Source organism: Lasiosphaeria miniovina (genome assembly GCF_030549165.1).
Source record: "Lasiosphaeria miniovina strain SMH2392-1A chromosome Unknown B0T26scaffold_4, whole genome shotgun sequence".
NCBI classification, from domain to species: Eukaryota; Fungi; Ascomycota; class Sordariomycetes; order Sordariales; family Lasiosphaeriaceae; genus Lasiosphaeria; species Lasiosphaeria miniovina.
In genome coordinates this window covers 837,177-852,359 of record NW_026848223.1, presented here as the reverse complement: position 1 = coordinate 852,359, position 15,183 = coordinate 837,177, and the positions used below count along the sequence as shown (strand labels likewise).

At 58.0% G+C, this 15,183-nt stretch overlaps 8 protein-coding genes across 8 annotated transcripts; 7 read left to right on the top strand and 1 right to left on the bottom strand.

Annotated features, from left to right (window-relative positions):
* Nucleotides 1-210: 210 nt before the first annotated feature.
* On the top strand, nt 211-1,338 carry B0T26DRAFT_751115 (uncharacterized protein; the record flags this gene model as incomplete). Its single annotated transcript, XM_060445332.1, has 1 exon — nt 211-1,338. The coding sequence occupies one exon, from the start codon at nt 211-213 to the stop codon at nt 1,336-1,338; it is 1,128 nt and encodes a 375-aa protein (XP_060295783.1).
* Nucleotides 1,339-1,753: 415 nt separating this feature from the next.
* B0T26DRAFT_612917 (uncharacterized protein) lies at nt 1,754-1,927 on the top strand (the record flags this gene model as incomplete). Its single annotated transcript, XM_060435926.1, has 1 exon — nt 1,754-1,927. A coding segment is annotated over one exon (174 nt), but the record flags the coding sequence as incomplete, so codon positions are not given.
* Nucleotides 1,928-3,460: 1,533 nt separating this feature from the next.
* Nucleotides 3,461-4,921, top strand: B0T26DRAFT_272701 (uncharacterized protein). The gene has a single exon (XM_060434110.1). It carries the CDS (start codon nt 3,853-3,855, stop codon nt 4,654-4,656), a length of 804 nt encoding a protein of 267 aa, XP_060295781.1. The 5' UTR covers nt 3,461-3,852; the 3' UTR covers nt 4,657-4,921.
* A 79-nt stretch (nt 4,922-5,000) lies between these two features.
* B0T26DRAFT_751113 (uncharacterized protein) lies at nt 5,001-6,910 on the top strand (the record flags this gene model as incomplete). The annotated part of the gene is made up of 6 exons (XM_060445331.1): nt 5,001-5,155; nt 5,223-5,366; nt 5,421-5,640; nt 5,781-6,245; nt 6,308-6,361; nt 6,419-6,910. The coding sequence occupies 6 exons, from the start codon at nt 5,001-5,003 to the stop codon at nt 6,908-6,910; spliced, it is 1,530 nt and encodes a 509-aa protein (XP_060295780.1).
* Nucleotides 6,911-7,195: 285 nt separating this feature from the next.
* Nucleotides 7,196-7,726, bottom strand: B0T26DRAFT_645447 (uncharacterized protein; the record flags this gene model as incomplete). The annotated part of the gene is made up of 1 exon (XM_060437720.1): nt 7,196-7,726. One exon carries the CDS (start codon nt 7,724-7,726, stop codon nt 7,196-7,198), a length of 531 nt encoding a protein of 176 aa, XP_060295779.1.
* Nucleotides 7,727-9,923: 2,197 nt separating this feature from the next.
* B0T26DRAFT_645604 (uncharacterized protein) lies at nt 9,924-10,941 on the top strand (the record flags this gene model as incomplete). Its single annotated transcript, XM_060437742.1, has 2 exons — nt 9,924-10,406; nt 10,468-10,941. 2 exons carry the CDS (start codon nt 9,924-9,926, stop codon nt 10,939-10,941), a joined length of 957 nt encoding a protein of 318 aa, XP_060295778.1.
* An 822-nt stretch (nt 10,942-11,763) lies between these two features.
* On the top strand, nt 11,764-12,844 carry B0T26DRAFT_675373 (uncharacterized protein; the record flags this gene model as incomplete). The annotated part of the gene is made up of 5 exons (XM_060439822.1): nt 11,764-11,790; nt 12,037-12,306; nt 12,348-12,445; nt 12,515-12,594; nt 12,672-12,844. 5 exons carry the CDS (start codon nt 11,764-11,766, stop codon nt 12,842-12,844), a joined length of 648 nt encoding a protein of 215 aa, XP_060295777.1.
* Nucleotides 12,845-13,241: 397 nt separating this feature from the next.
* Nucleotides 13,242-14,582, top strand: B0T26DRAFT_273103 (uncharacterized protein). Its single transcript, XM_060434114.1, has 2 exons — nt 13,242-14,301; nt 14,369-14,582. Exons 1-2 carry the CDS (start codon nt 13,460-13,462, stop codon nt 14,529-14,531), a joined length of 1,005 nt encoding a protein of 334 aa, XP_060295776.1. The 5' UTR covers nt 13,242-13,459; the 3' UTR covers nt 14,532-14,582.
* The last annotated feature ends 601 nt before the right edge of the window (nt 14,583-15,183 follow it).

Here is a 15,183-nt window from a genome sequence, read left to right as displayed (position 1 = left end):
AGATGTCTCGCTGCCCTCGCCGTCGCCGCAAGTCCCCGTGATATGCCGAGGCATTGCAGTCACGTCGCTGCACACTTGCACTTATACTCACACTTACGCTCACACTTGCATTCACGTTTACACTCATGCTCACGCTCTCACTTACACGTGTCGTCATCATCACCCTATCTCAACGCTCTACCACAACCACCACCGCCCCCCATTATCAAAATGAAAGGCCTCATCGTCCTCGACTTTGACGGCACCATTACCTGCCGCGACACCATCGCCGCCCTCGCACACCGCGCCATCGCCAATCAAGACGACGACGGCGGCGGCGACGAGAGAAGAAGAAAAAGGGAATCATGGCGCGCTGTCGTTGATGCCTACCTCGCTGACTACCGGCGCCACGTCGCCAGCTGGAAGTACAGCTCCCCTGCTAGTGGTGCTAGTGGTGGTGGTGACAATGGACTTGCCGGTAGTGGCGATGATGATGGTGATAATGGTGGCGGTGCTTTGGCTCTTGAGCGCGAACTGGCCTTCCTCGAGAGCCTGTGTATTGTCGAGCGGGCGTCGCTGGCGCGCGTCGCGGCGGCGGGCCTGTTTCGCCGCCTGCGGAGGGCCGATTTACTGCGTTTTGGTGCTAAGGCTGTTGCGGCTGCTGCCGGGGGCGGTGCTGGGGATGTCAAACTTAAAGGGGATGGTGATGGCGGCGATGATGCCGTCTACCTCCGGGCAGGGTTCCGTGAGTTTGTCCACGAGGTCGGGGGAGCTGTGGGAGGGCGGCGGGGTGATGGTAGGAATGGGGATGGGGATGGGGATGGGAATGGGTGGCGCCTCGGTCTTGTCAGTGTGAACTGGTCTGGGGCGTTTGTCGAGGGCGTCCTGGGCGAGACTCCCGCGCGGTTTGCTGCTGGGATGCGGGTCAACGAGGTTTCCTGGCCTGACGGCCGCATCACGGGCCCGTCGCCGTTGTCGCCTGCCGAGCACGGCGAGTCGCCGCCGCCGCCGCTTCTGACCGCCGGGGACAAGCTGGCGGCGTTTCAGTCACTAAAGAGGGCGTCGGCGGCGGAGGAGGATGAGGAGAGGAGTAGAGAGGTTGTGGTGTATGTCGGCGACTCGGTCACGGATCTGGCGTGTCTGCTCGACGCTGATGTCGGCGTGGTCATGGTCGACGGCGACGGCGACAAGGCTGACAGCAAGCTGCTGCAGACGCTGCGCCGTCTGGGGCTCACTGTGCCTCGCGTGGTGGAGGGTGGTATCTCGTCGCCGCTGCCGAGGCTGGTGTGGGCGAGGGACTTTGACGATATTCTGCGGAGCAAAATGCTGGATAAGGCTCTCGTTGCGGGGCGGCAATGACAATGGCGCTTATTGGTAGTTGTATTCTGCCTTCTGTTTAACTTCAATTTCTGTGGGGGAAGCCGTTGAGCTGCTTCTTTGACTGTTTCTTGTTATGTTGGGCGCTGTTGGGCATGAAAGGCTGGCACCTGGACTAGTTTCTTTGTTGCTGTCAAACTAACACCCGTTTTCTCTGTGGACGCTGACACTAAATAGTCTTATTTGTTATTGTCAGGCATGTTCTAGAACAACAGACATGCCTGTTTCAACAGAAATGGCGGCTTTAAAGAGTATATCAAAGAGATAACGCCTACTGCGTCTCCAGTATGCAGGTTCTCGTTTACTCTTGTGGTGTGGCGACTCCTTACGGCCGTATAGACCTGATCTTTCGTGCATAGCAACATACGGTGATACCCCCCCCTATCTCCAGGTCATCATGTGCGTTCATAGGCGTGTGATTTTCACCTGCGGGCACTACATGTGGCAAGACCTCTTGCTGCCATGCCCTACCGAGAGGGCGTTTGACCGCGGCGAGAGATTCGAGGCGTGCGACATCATGTGGTCCCATCCCTATAGCACGGTCAAGGTGGAGACGGGCTGCCGACGCTGCGTCGCGCAGCAGACGGAGGACAAGTCCAAGTCCAAGACTATCATTGAGTACCTGAAGAACAAGATCAAGGAAGTCAAGCCGCCGCAGTCGCCGCCCACTGACGATGACGCGGACTGGTCTGCCGAGGACGACAAATCTTGGCTCCCTCCGAAACCGAGCGAGCCGGCGGCAGACGAGGAAGAGCTGTTCCACGAGCGCAAGGGAGCGACGGCCGTGGGAGGCGACGAGCAGCAGGGCTGGCTGCCTGACGACGACGCGGACTGGTCTGCCGACGTTGACGAGTCTTTGCCCGGCCCCGAGACTACTACCGTCGAGGACGAGGGAGGACACCACCGCGAGGAGGACGACGGCTCGTCTACCGACCTGAGCAGCCGCGGCGCCGCCGGGATTCTCACTCCCACGTCCGACGAGAACTACAGGCCAGGCGAGATGACGAGTGCAAGTCTTGCGAAGGCACTCAGAGCACCACCCCTCGGGAGTCTAAGTTCTAGTCCTCCTAGTCTGCAAGAAACCGATCTAGATGCTCCTCCCAAGCCGCGGCGCTCTCTTCTCCCTACTCCCGTCAAACGCAGGTGACCTATCTTGGTTACTTGGCCTGTCTCTGAATAGAAATAGAATTTGATATACGGAATTCGTTGGCCCATTTTAACCCTAACCACAACTACTTGCCAAGTTGACTTGTGAATTGAACTGCTGTGTGGCCAAGTATGATGCTGAGGGTGGGAGTGATGAAGTGTGTAATTACCTTGGAATTGCCGCTTCCGTTGTCATAGAATTGAGCTGGTCATTGTGGCCAAGTCCTGTCACCAGGGCCAGTCATCCAATGTTATAGAGGCCCGAATAGGAAAGATCGATAGGGCATGCGGGACTTCAAATTGTCTCAAACAACTCGAGTGATCGATCGCGGCTGCCATACAGAGCATACACCCAGGCCAGCAACCTTAAAAGCCAGAAATTCAAGGCCTTTCATGGTGATTTTTTGTGCTTCTGAACGAGCACTGACATGCGGCCATCAGCCGGTCAACGACCCTCAGGGGAGCATGTAACCCCGACCTCTACATATTGCATTTGCGAGCCAAGGCCGCCGCAAGGACAAGGTTGACGTTGACGGGAGTCGATAGGCATACCCAAGTTGCCTAGCTTGCAACCCAAAAGCCGCTGAAACCATCGCGGCGTACCTACCTATAGCTGGAGAGCTATTCATTCTCTAGGCGAGCCATTGGCCACAGCTCTGTCTCGTGTAGCACGGCTGAGGAAATAGAGGAACCTGTGCATGCTGCGCTAAGACGTCTAGAACAGAACAAGAGCAAGGGTCAAAGTGCTAGGGACTTGACGAAATCACGGCAGCGAGCTTCTACAAATATCTAAGCAGCTCTCCGAAAGGCGCCTAACATAGTAGAGTGTACGGCATCGGCAGACAGCAGCCGTTGCAAGAGAAGGTGACATAGCTCCCAACCTGGAATCTAAGCCTACCTCGGCCCCCCTGTACCGCTGTGTCGTCGACCGCGGCTCCGACACCACCAAGTACCTCGTCGGCCACCGCGCCGTCACACTGATGCCCTTCGCCCAGAGCTTGAAGGGTGATCTGACGGCACCCAACAAGGGCCTCCCCACTGTTCCCTACACTGGCACTGCGTCCTTCCGTGTGGACGAGACGGGCACCCACTCCAGCGCCGCCCTGACCAAGAACGTCGAGATACACGTCGAGGACCTGTATATCTACGTCGGCAGCTACTTCTCTTTCCGCGAGAGAATCCTCAGCATCACGGCCAACCGCATCTACGCCATACCCCTCGGCGACAGCGGCGACGAGCTAGTCATAGAGTTTGACTGCTCTGGTCTGGGCCGACGGCGACGGCAAAGTCTGCGTGTCACCGCCGGACCCTATTGAGGTTTCGGTCGTTAGCGGAGGAGCGTCCGGGTCGATGGGGCGTATGACCGAAATAACCTCGCCGCATATCCTGTCGTGCATTAGCTTCGCCAAGGAGTGGAGATTCGACAACAAGATCACGGAGGCGGTCGCTGTGATGAAGAGGTACCAGGACAGCCGGATGGTGCTGTCGGGCCAGTCATCGGACGCCAGCGCCATCACTCAGGGGGCAGAGGTTGTTCCTATCGAGAGCCCTGCTTCGATCCGCAATGCTACGCAGCTCTTGATGGTGCCGCAGAAGGTCAAGTTCGAGTACCAGATAGGTTTCGGCGCACAGGTGTACAACAACGAAGCGGATCCCGAGTCGGATATGGCGGTGCCGCTGGCCGGCACGACTGAATATCTCGGGCGGTGTGTCGGCGAGCTCCAGAGGGTGCGCGAAGGAGGCGGACCGGTCAAGTCGTTGGCCAGCGCCGAGCAGGACGCCTTTCTCCTCAACTGCACCGAAGACCTCTACATCCGCCAGACGGGCGCAGGCATCTTTGGGAGCCCGCTCAACCTGGTCAGCAATCCGGCCGTGTCGCTTGTCGATGTCGACGACGAGATCGACGCTCTCGGTGCGCTCGAGTCTGTCAAGGCTTCGTTGGAGCGGGAGCTCGCAGACCGCAACACAGCGCTACAGAGAGCCAGCGACACAGCAAAGACCTTGAGGACGCCATCGGCAAGTCGACTGCGGCCAAGAGGAGCCTGGTTGCGCAGATGGCCAACATATACGAGTCGTTCGCCTCTCTTCGAGACCACGTCCAAGCCAAGCAGCAGCTGCTCGCCTGGCGCATGGACAAGTTTTGGAACAAGGTGAAGGGCGACTTTAGCTACTACGGTTCTACATGAGGGGGCTGGTTAAACGTCTTGAGCACCGTGGGCTCGGTGCTGATGTTTGCGCCCGAGGCAGGAGTCAACCCGGCATACGGCATCGGCGCGGGCATGCAGATAGGGGCTTCTATATCGACTGCTGTCGACACCATAGATCAGGAACACCGCGACAAGGCAAAGGAGGACGTGAAACAAGACGCCATCGAGAAGCGCGTCTACCGCATCAGCGGCAGGAAAAGCATTGTGGTGCACATGTCCATGGGCCCTATCTTTTACGTCCAGGACGACCAGATGTAGGCGCACAACTTTCACTTTCCCGGCACCATCGTCATGTCGGTCGCGTACGGCGTCGGCCCTGCGGGCGACGAGTTCATCGACTCGTCCAACGCGCTGCCCATGTACGAGACCGACTTCCAGTTCCAGCGCACCGGCGGCGCCAGCACGATGCACATGCCGCTGGCCACGCCGTTCACGGCCTGGAATCTGTCCGTGTCGGACACCGTCGAGTCTTGTCCGTCACCCGGATAGACGTGAGCTGGACATTTGGGCGAGGACGGCCCGTGCCGAGCTCCCCCGAGCTCTCCTCCAGCCCGATATATTCTTGTTTGGCGTGTGGCAGTGGACCTCGCGGGTGCAGTACACAGTCTCGCTCCGCCTCGGCGTCTCGGTTCTAGCCGGGGCGGCCATCGCCGCCCCGTTCGTCTCGTCGCAGGCTACGCAGATGACATAGAGATACTTCAACACCACCAGTGTCATCCGCACACGGTTTAGTCCCTCGTTATTCAGCCAGAGTTTGCAGGGTCTGGGAGGAGACATCTCAACACGGATCAAGACATTGATTCACCCGTCTGGCGACATCAACGACGGCAGCGACGGTGGAGACGGCGATGACGCCGATCTGAGGAGGAAGAGAGGTGCGGCAGTTGATGACATAGCCGTCTCTGCGCACGAACAGCTCGTGGCCGCCCAGGTAGCAGCTCAGGCATCCGGTCGATCTGCGACGGCAGCAGGCGCGTCGTGCTCGAGGCCCAGTTGCGCACGAGCAAGGAGCACCAGCTCGACGGGGCCAATTCATGGACAGCGGTCTTCGACCCTACGTATCTAGCCTAGCTGACTATGATCAACGTGCTGCTCGGCGAACACGTGCTCCAGCCCATGGACTTCCTAAACGTCACGCTCGGCCCCGAGCTGATGGCCATGGCGCGAGACGGGCTGCCACACACGATGCGCGCAGATAAGGTCGGTATGGACAATAAGCAGTATATCTATACCCATGATCAGCCTCTTTTTGAGCGCATGGACATGGTGGCCTTTGTGCTCGACGGCGTCTTCGGTAAGTTCGGCAGCCTGCTGCGCTCCGTGCTGGACGCACGCGTCGTGGGGGACCCGTCCCTCATCCGCGACGCGACGCCCCCGCTCGTGGAATCCATTCAGGCCGGCAGTGAGTCGCCGGTGGACCTGAACGTGGCATCTGTCGCCGCTCCCGAGGTCGCGGTCGAGGGCTTATTTGCAGCTGTCGGCGCAGCAGAACCTGGACAGCCGCAGCAGCGGCTTCCCATCTTCTCCTCGAGCTTCGTCACGGGTGATTTTGACGAATGGAAGGGTTCCTCCCCAAGGACGACGTGGCGGTGATCCAGCAGGCGGTGCGCGACGTGGCAGCCACGAAGCCGCTCAGCGACATCAAGGAGTCGGTATTGCGTGCCGCGAGCAAGCACGCCGAGGCGGCTGTCGACAACACACGCGCGTAGGGCGGTATCACAACCGTCGAGGCCGTCGGCACCACAGTGGGCTCGTCGGCGCTGTGGACGCCCGAGACGGTCGCCGCGTTCAACGACGCCGTCGTCCCAGCGCTGAGCGAGAGCTCCCAGAAGCTGCTGTCGGGCAGCGGAGACGGCAATACCGTGTTGGCAATGGCTGCCTTGAGCGTCTCACAGTCGGACCTGCAGCCGCTGGTCACGGCGTGGATTGGCGCCAGCGCCGGCGAGGTTATGGCACCGGCGCTGGCAGAGACGGATATCAACGCTATAATCGAGAGGTCGTCGAAGAATTTCGAGGACAAGAGGAGTGCCATAGACAAGCTAGAGAAACAGAAGAAGGCGGCGGCTGACGATGCGACTAGGAGAGAGCTGCAAGCGCTGATCGACAAGGCCCAGGACGAGCTCGACAGGCGACGGAGAATGGCGAGAAGGCGAAGAGCGACGCCGACGCCGCAAAGGAGGCCATTAGCAGCGAAGAGATGAAGCGGAGAGAGAGGGAGAAGGAAAGGGCTACCGAGGAGCTCGAGAGAAGATAGCGTGGCGGGTCTAGGGGGGGAAGGGGAGCATGGCGAGGGGCGGTTCTTGGTTTTTGTTTAGGTGTCAGCGAGATATTGTTTTTGCGGTTACGGCTGGTCCATGAGGGGCTTTCGTGTTTGGATTGCGATTTTTTAAGTTGCTGGTTGACTAGGTGCAGGCTAAGTAATATTGCCGAAGCGCACGAGGTCATGTCGATTATGAATGCAAATCTATATATTTTTTCCCCAGATCTCAAGTTGGAGTGGCAGAATCGGCACGGAGAGAGGATTCACGCGACGTCTCCTGGCTCTCGTCCCTAATGACGAGCTTCTGCCGGTGCCAGACCACACGCTGGGCCACAGACCGCGGCAGATACACGAGCCCGCGCGGCGCCGCACGGAAGCCGTACTTGGCGCGCAGCTCGGCCAGCGGCACCGGCGTCCGCAGCTCCCACACGCTCAGAATCCGGTAAGCAAAATCGTACCCCTCCCAGCCCGCGTGCCGGGCATTGAACTCGGCGTTGCCGAGCCCGTCCTCTGCCAGTGGCGCGTCGACCCCCGCCACCCGCGTCCGCGCGCCTCCGGGAGCGATGCTGCAGATGTGTGTCAGAGCCGAGTGTGGCGCCGTCCGGTAGAACCAGATCCGTGCGACGCGTGCCGACAGCCGGTATTTGCGGAACTCGTGGTTCTTGGCGCCAGAGAGGATCTGTGACATGTACGGGTCGCGCATGGGCAGGATTACGTCTGTTGGGGAGGACGTGGAGGGGGGTGCGTGCCGGGGCATTTTGCTTTTGTTTGTATGGGGATTTGGGGTTGGAGTGTGTGTGAGTAGAGTGTGTGTGAGTAGAGTGTGTGTGAGTAGAGTGTGTGTGAGTAGAGTGTGTGTGAGTAGAGTGTGTGTGAGTAGAGTGTGTGTGAGTGAGTGAGAGGGTAAGAGTGAGTGCGAATGCGAAGGTGAGGGTGAAGGTGGGTACCGTGTCAGGAGAAAGTACAGGATACAGAAGGAGAGAGAGATGTTTCGTTGATGTGTGTACGCCGGTACGGAGTATGTCTGTGCCGCGGATGGCTTGTGAGAGAGGGCCTCTTATTGGCCACCATCTGAACATCAATAAGTTATCGGAAGGGGAGGGGGTGGTCGTATCACAGCCCGGCCAATGCAATGCAATGTTTGTGTAAACTCAGGGGGAAGGTAAGCCGGCTATAAATACCACCCGACTCACTCTCAACTACGTATCCCAACAGCCAGAGAGGAAGGACGGCTTTTCTCACCACGTATGAGGTACCTGCCTAGCGACGATGCCGGCCTTTCTAGCTGCTTCCCTCAGCCAATGCCTCGTAGATGTGCTGTTGCTGTTTTCCGAGCTATATCAAAGGAACATACTGCTTGGCACACCTCTGCTATGCTAGACCAGAAAAGGTATTTTTTCCGTCAACAAGCCTCTATTCTGATACCGACACAACATGCTTAAGGTAACATGTTACACGACTCCCCGTTTCAGGCATGGTTAGTATTCACCGCCGGAGCATAGGAGCCGGAAAGGTTTCGAGCCAGCTTGGCAGCGGCGGCGGCGCAACGCCGTGAAAAGGCAGGGTGATGCCCAACTCGATGAGAAGGCTCTCAAGGCGCCGCCGGCTTGGCCATGATGATACAGCAGACAGGCGGATCGTCCGCTGGCTGGCGAGTCGACTACAAGAGGAGCTGCGTGTCCGTCCGTAGGGTCATCGGAGTTGGCTCTGTCCATACTCGTGCACCCCTTTTCCTTCCCGAACGGCGGCAGTGCGATGGTTTGAAGATGTATCTATAGTGAAGTTAGTCCATCTTGCTTTCAGCACATCCAGCACATTCGGTGACCATGCCCCTCGTCACGAACCCGCGCATCTGGCAGCTGTTGCAAGACGCCCAAGGTTACCCCGAGTGGGCCACCACGCGACTCTGGGAATATATATTCAACCACGTCGTTTTCACCGACGACCCGTGGGTCGTGTCGTCGCAGCAGCCGCCGACGCGCAGGACTGGCGATCTCACGCGCGTCGACCTTGTCGTCGAGTAGGTCGACAGCAGCACAGGAACCGCCAACATTCTGCTATTTGTCGAGGCGAAGCGAGCCAGCACCGTGACTTCCGAAGTCTGCTGCAAAGTCGAGCGTCAAGTCTTCTTAACCGCCAATGCGTACATCAAGAACCACATAACGCCCCCGGCAGCAGCAGCAACAACAGCGGTGGCCATAATTCCTCGATTTCGCTTCAGCCCCGTACGGTACAACTTCTTTCTCATAACCCGAGGTAGTAGCTTGGCGCGTGTGAGTATCTCTGCTGGAATTACAAGGTCATTCGCAAGTGCTACTGTAGTAACAGTCACGTAGGGGGTAGGTGGCTATATTCAGTCTCTGCTATGATCTATGTAAAAGAATCGCTAACTACGGCGACAGGAAGGTGGTTTTGGAGGGGCATTGCAGTCACGTGTTGTAAGCACGTATCACAAGGTGCCCTGTGCATGGGCTACGTGTTTGTAGAGCCGCACCTTACAGTTTGCAGAGCCGCGCCCTCACAGGTTGTTTGGTGTTTGTTCCCACAATCTCTGTAAGCTTAGACGCAGAAGCAAAGGGGAAAATTGGAAGAAAAAATGAGGGAAAAAACGAGAAAAAGAAGAGAGAAATATTAGACCGTTTATCTCGCCGTCGTTTGTGGTTGCTGTTGTTGCGGGTGGGTATGAAGGCAACGGCCAAAAGAAAAAGGAAGGGGCGGTGGTCGATTTGACTTACGCACAGTATGGGCCTACATTGCGGGACAGTGAGACTGCACCTGCCCTGGCTGTGCAGTACAACGGTACCTGATTTTACCTCCAGCCCGGAGCCTCGATTTCTTAGTGATCCCTCCCGCAATTCCTTACCTTGACCAAACCCGAACGCGACATCTCCCGGGTCGACTGGTATCGCGCATTACATGCGTGTTGCTCTGTGTGTGCGCCGAAAAGTCACAATATGCCATGGGGACTATGGACATCTCCGCCGAGCAGCAGCAGCAGCAGCAGCAGCAGCAGTGGGGAAAGAGGCGGCCGTGACGGAGCAGCCGTCGCTGCCGCTAGGGAGCCGCAACCGCAACCGCAACCGCAACGGTCCGGATCTACGACTCCGTCAAGAAACAACAACCCGAGTATCAACCCCGACAATGCCGACAAGTGGACGTGGCAGCACTACCTCGCGCCGGGCAGCCTGGGGCCCTCGCTGGCCGTGACAGCCGCCGCGTTCGGGCTGCTGGGCTTCTACCGCGCCTACCTGCGCCGCATCCCCGGCACCAACCACATCGCGCCCGCCGCCTTCCGCACCCGCAGCCTGCTCGGTAAGGTCACCAGCGTCGGCGACGGAGATAACTTCCACCTATTCCACACCCCCGGCGGCCGCCTCGCCGGCTGGGGCTGGCTGCGCGCCGTCCCGCGCGAGCGCAAGCTGCTCAAGGGCCGCACCGTGCGTCTATCCGCCTCCGTCTCTTTCCATTCGTATTTTCTGACGACGGTGTGGTATGCAGATCCCCGTGCGCATCGCCGGCGTCGACGCGCCCGAGTGTGCGCACTTTGGGCGGCCGGCGCAGCCCTTCTCGGACGACGCGCTGGCCTTTCTGCAGAGCTACATCCAGGGCCGGCGGGTGCGGGCGTACATCTACCGACGCGACCAATACGACCGCGTGGTAGCTACGGTGTACGTGCGGCGCGGGCCCTTCTTCTTCCCGCGCCGCGACGTCGGGCTCGAGATGCTGCGGCGCGGCCTCGCCACAACGTACGAGGCCAAGTCGGGCGCCGAGTTCGGCGGCGACCGCATGAAGAAGGTCTACGAAGCCACCGAAGCCGCTGCCAAGGCCAAGGGCAGGGGCATGTGGTCGGCCGAGAAGGGCGTGAGTGGAAGCTTCTTCAGCCGCCGCGCCACGGCCAAGACGCTCGAGAGCCCTAGGGCTTACAAGGACCGCATGAAGGGGCTCGAGAAGGCTACCGCAGCCAAGAAGTGAAGATATAAAAATTGCAGTGCATGAGCTAGATGATACCCGTGAGAGAATGAAAGCAAAAAAAGCAACCGAATCTGTTCGAGGGTGTGATCGTCAGATGTCGGTTCTGAGACCTGGTGCGTGTGCCAGGTTTCCCGAACCTGGAAAGATAAAAAAGGAGTGCAAACCCGTTCTCGGGCGTGTTTGGTTTTGAGCTGTCAAGCGAGAAACACTTGTGTTTTATTCCCCCCCAAACTTTACACAGCTTGGTACATATCATAACTCGGTCGGCGGTGTTTGCGTGTGCGTGTTGTTGTTGTTGGACGGCATATATATAACCAGGCACAAACCCCTGTTGCATGATTATATCCCCCTATATATAGATGGAACCTAGGTAAAATATAACAGGGGGCGACGAAAGCGAACCATGGATGAATCCATGGGTGGCTGATTCCCGGGTCGGGTTTCGTTTTGTCGCCTCCTCGCATGGAGCGGAGCAGAGCAGAGCAGGGCCTCACGAACCGGTGGTGCCTGCGTATGCAGTGAGCACCGTGCCGGCACCGTCCGCGATGCAGGCCTCGGCGAATACAGTCAGTCGGTCGATTTTGCCCGACGTCTCTGCATTCACGCTGCCGTCGCCGAGACGACTCATGAGTCATACGTAACTGGCCACGAAGGAGCTGGCTGGCTGGCTGTCGCTCACTATATGTTCATCAGCAGGCAACAAAGGCCGATATGAAATTGATGCCGTCAAATCCCAGAAAAGTATTTCGCAGTTATCATATCACCTGAGTGAACATTGTCTCGCATCCTCGACAGTCAGCCTTGCCGTCCTAAGCCAGAGCCATGGCGAACCACGCCGATTCTATTCCTGTAATTAATCACAAACGGCCACCTAGATAGACCATGTCCTGCTCAGCTCTGTCCTGACTGCTTACCCAGGCACTCACTGATTAGACGATGACGACGCTTCCTGGTGGCTAGGGTTAGGCTGCTGAGACTTGTCGACGGTGATAGTAGTAGTGTCACTGATGTTGGTGATGATGATGGTGAGGAGTTTAAAAATCCCCTTCTGTATCTTGGTAGTATATATGTAACATAATTCTGACGCTATTGAAGCTCTCCACCCAAGAGCACATCTTCGCGCAGTGGACAGCGGTGCAGGCGGAGCTGGCCGCGTTTACTTCTCCGCAGATCGGCTTCGTATCGCACTTCTCCGCCGCCACCGGTCCCGGCATCGGCGCGTTCGCCACGGCGTCGCTCGACGGCCTCCCGGCCGCCGGGCCGTTCGACTCTGCGTGGGACTACTTTGTCGCCGTGGCCGAAGGTCTCGTCGCCCAGGCCCTCCAGAGACAGAACAGCAGCCGGTTCGCCACGCTCGGCGCGCTTGTTTCTTCCGCAACATCGTGCGCGACACGAATATTTTCAAGACCAGCAGCGGGCCGTTCCCCTTCAGCCACATGGACATGGGTATGCAGAACGTGCTCGTCGACGACGCCCTCAACTTCGTCGCCGTCATCGACTGGGAGTGCGCGCAGTCGGCACCCTAGGAAGTCAACAACTGCCTCATGCCAATCCCACTCATCTCCTCTGATAGAGAAACGGCCGAGATCCTGCAGGACCCCGGCCACATTGCCCACCGCAACGTGGCGCGGCGCAGGTCGCCGCGCGGCTGCTGTTACCGGCGACAGTTCGCCGAGGCGGAGCGCGCGCTCGAAGCGAGGGACTGCCCGCTGCGCTGCTCGATCGCGCAGGTTCCCGAGGGCACCACGTCGAGGATTACAAACTGGCGGGCAAGATTGATGTCTTCTGCGGCTTGGAGGAGGAGCTCACGTACGAGATGGTCCGGCTCGACTTACCGGCAAGGAGGCGGAGCGGCATGTGCAGATACTGGCAGAGGAGATGCATCGCATGGTTACCTAGTTGAGGCCGTCTGGCACTGCTATCGGTATAACGGCCTGCTGGCTCAGTTCACGGGGCCTCGCGCACCAAGAGAGAGTGCGTGTGCGCGCGCGCGTGCGTGTTGTGTGATCGGCACCGGAGCCGATCGATTGTCGCCATGCCAGCGGTGCGAGCGGACGGGCGCGCCAGATCTACTTTTGTGACCGTGAACCATAATGCGCTGTCCCGTGCAGTCATTATCACATCTGGGGAGGGGGGTTTGTTTGGAGTATTAATAAAACATTGCCCACACACTCTCTTTCTGTCTTTTTTTCTCTTACTCGTGTGTGTGTGTGTCTCCCCCGGGGACTAGGCACCCGCGAGACGCCAAGGCATGAACTGTTTCAATGCTCATCAATCGCTCGCTCCCAGTCGCCAAGCTGGTGGTTTGGGGCCTCTCAAAGAGAGAGCACACTGGGAATGCCGTGTGGCTGGCTTTTTATGAGTCTGGTAGGTTTGTCCGAGCTGGACTCCATGATTTCCATCATGTGTGGTGGTGAGGGGAATTGGAAGCAGGTGCGACTTGCAAATCAAAGTCTCAAATTATGTGCAAGACCAAAAAGAGTGCACACCGCTACATGCGTGCCTGTGTGTCTCCCTCATGCCCTCTTTGCCGTCTTTCACTATCCACAAGTCGTTCCCTTGCGTGGAGATGCACAACACTGTAGTCTGTATGTACTTGTCTTACCGCGTGCAAGAGTCGATTCGGAATTTTGGAGACAGACCAGGACAGAACGACGGGTTCGTTTGGTTTATATTGGGAGACACTGAGGGGGAAGGGGGCCCCGGGAAGCCGGCGGCCATCATGCACATCGCGGCCAATTGCAAAATAGAAATGCTCGATCGGCCCCGAACCGCATCTCGGAATTTCTCCCACACGGTCGAGAAAGCCGCCCCTCCCTCCCCGTCCCTGCATGTCGGGAAGAGGCCCACTGCTGTCCTGTATCCATACCGTACTTGTCGTCCAGTGAAGACGCGACAGACGGTGGATTGGTTCCTGGCTTGGTGGAGTTGTCTCGAAGGAGTGGCTGGCTGCTGCCGAGCCCCTGTCATCTGCCTTCCCAATAATTCCCATCCAATGGTCTCATGCGGTTGCACGCGAAGACTCCAATCGCCCCGTGCGGCCCCTGAATCCGGCAGGCTGGCGACTTGTTCGTTTGCCTTTTCTCTTTGTTCCTCCTGGATTCCTTGGAATCGCGATTTGTTCGGGTTTTTTTCTTCTTCTCTTCCTTCAGGTGCAGGCAGGGAAACAGTAGGCAGGCTTCTGGGGCCGACGACACTCATTTTTTGTTTCTTCTCACGTTCTCTTCACTCTTTCAATCTCACTCTTTCTGAACACACACGCACATCTCACGATCCCGGCCAGCAGAAGATCTGTACCACTCTTTTCTCCATATTGCGTTTGCAAAGTCGCTCATTCTTCTCCAATCGAACGGGTAAGGGGTGCGGCCCCTGATCAACCCACCACATGTTATCAAGACAGTTCTCTGACAGCAAGCCTCCGAACCAGGAAACTGGCCACGCCAGCCAAACGCTTCTCCACACGGCGATTCGCACTTACCGACGTCCACTACCACCACACTCGTTTGGGGGCATTGATACCGTTCACTCGTTCAGTCCGGCGCTGCGCTGCACGAAAACCTGGGGCAGAGTGCGAATCCACCCTGGAATAGCACCCTCGCACAAAGGCATTTTGTTTCACGCGGTACCGAACCTGACGACTTGTTGCTGGAGCGGACCGATCGGCACCTATTGTTTGCCCGTGTTGTGCCCGTCACCACCTCAACTTCCAACCTTCTTGCCTGTGTGAGTTAAATCTCAGAAATTTGTCATTTGTTGCTTGTGCAGCCCGGCCCCACGCACAGCAAAACGAATGTGGAGGGTCCTAAGATTTTGAGTTTCCCGGAAAGTGGCTTTGCTTTGCCGTGGAGACCTTATTCTACATTCCATTCCTTGCCGCAAAACGTCAACAAGAGACGGGACCGACCCTTAACTTAAGCAACCTAAGGGTTCGTTGCCGGTTCGTTGCCTCAAACAACCCCTCGCCTCCACTCCTGCCTAAAGTACTTGAACGCCGCCGAACGCCGCCCGCAGACTGAGGGCCGAGTGCGAGATCGTGCGCACGCCGACCCGTCACCTTGACCACCTGCGAAAAGGGAAAAAAAGGCACTATCGAGCCGTGCGGACCTAGTTTTGGGTGTGTATCCTTTTGAGGGCGGAATCGAGCGGGCTGCACTGGGCTCGAGCACCCATCATTATCATCCTGGCTTCTACTCATTATTAACGGACGGCCTTTGCATTTTCATCGCCCTGCATCGCTCTGCA

Excerpts from the sequence above, each read along its gene's own strand:
- B0T26DRAFT_273103 (XM_060434114.1), top strand. The coding sequence starts at position 13,460 with ATGCCCTCTTTGCCGTCTTTCACTATCCACAAGTCGTTCCCTTGCGTG. Across the intron at positions 14,302-14,368 it reads TCCAATCGAACGGGTAAGGG|GAAACTGGCCACGCCAGCCA; the intron begins GTGCGGCCCCTG and ends CCTCCGAACCAG.
- B0T26DRAFT_272701 (XM_060434110.1), top strand. The coding sequence starts at position 3,853 with ATGGGGCGTATGACCGAAATAACCTCGCCGCATATCCTGTCGTGCATT.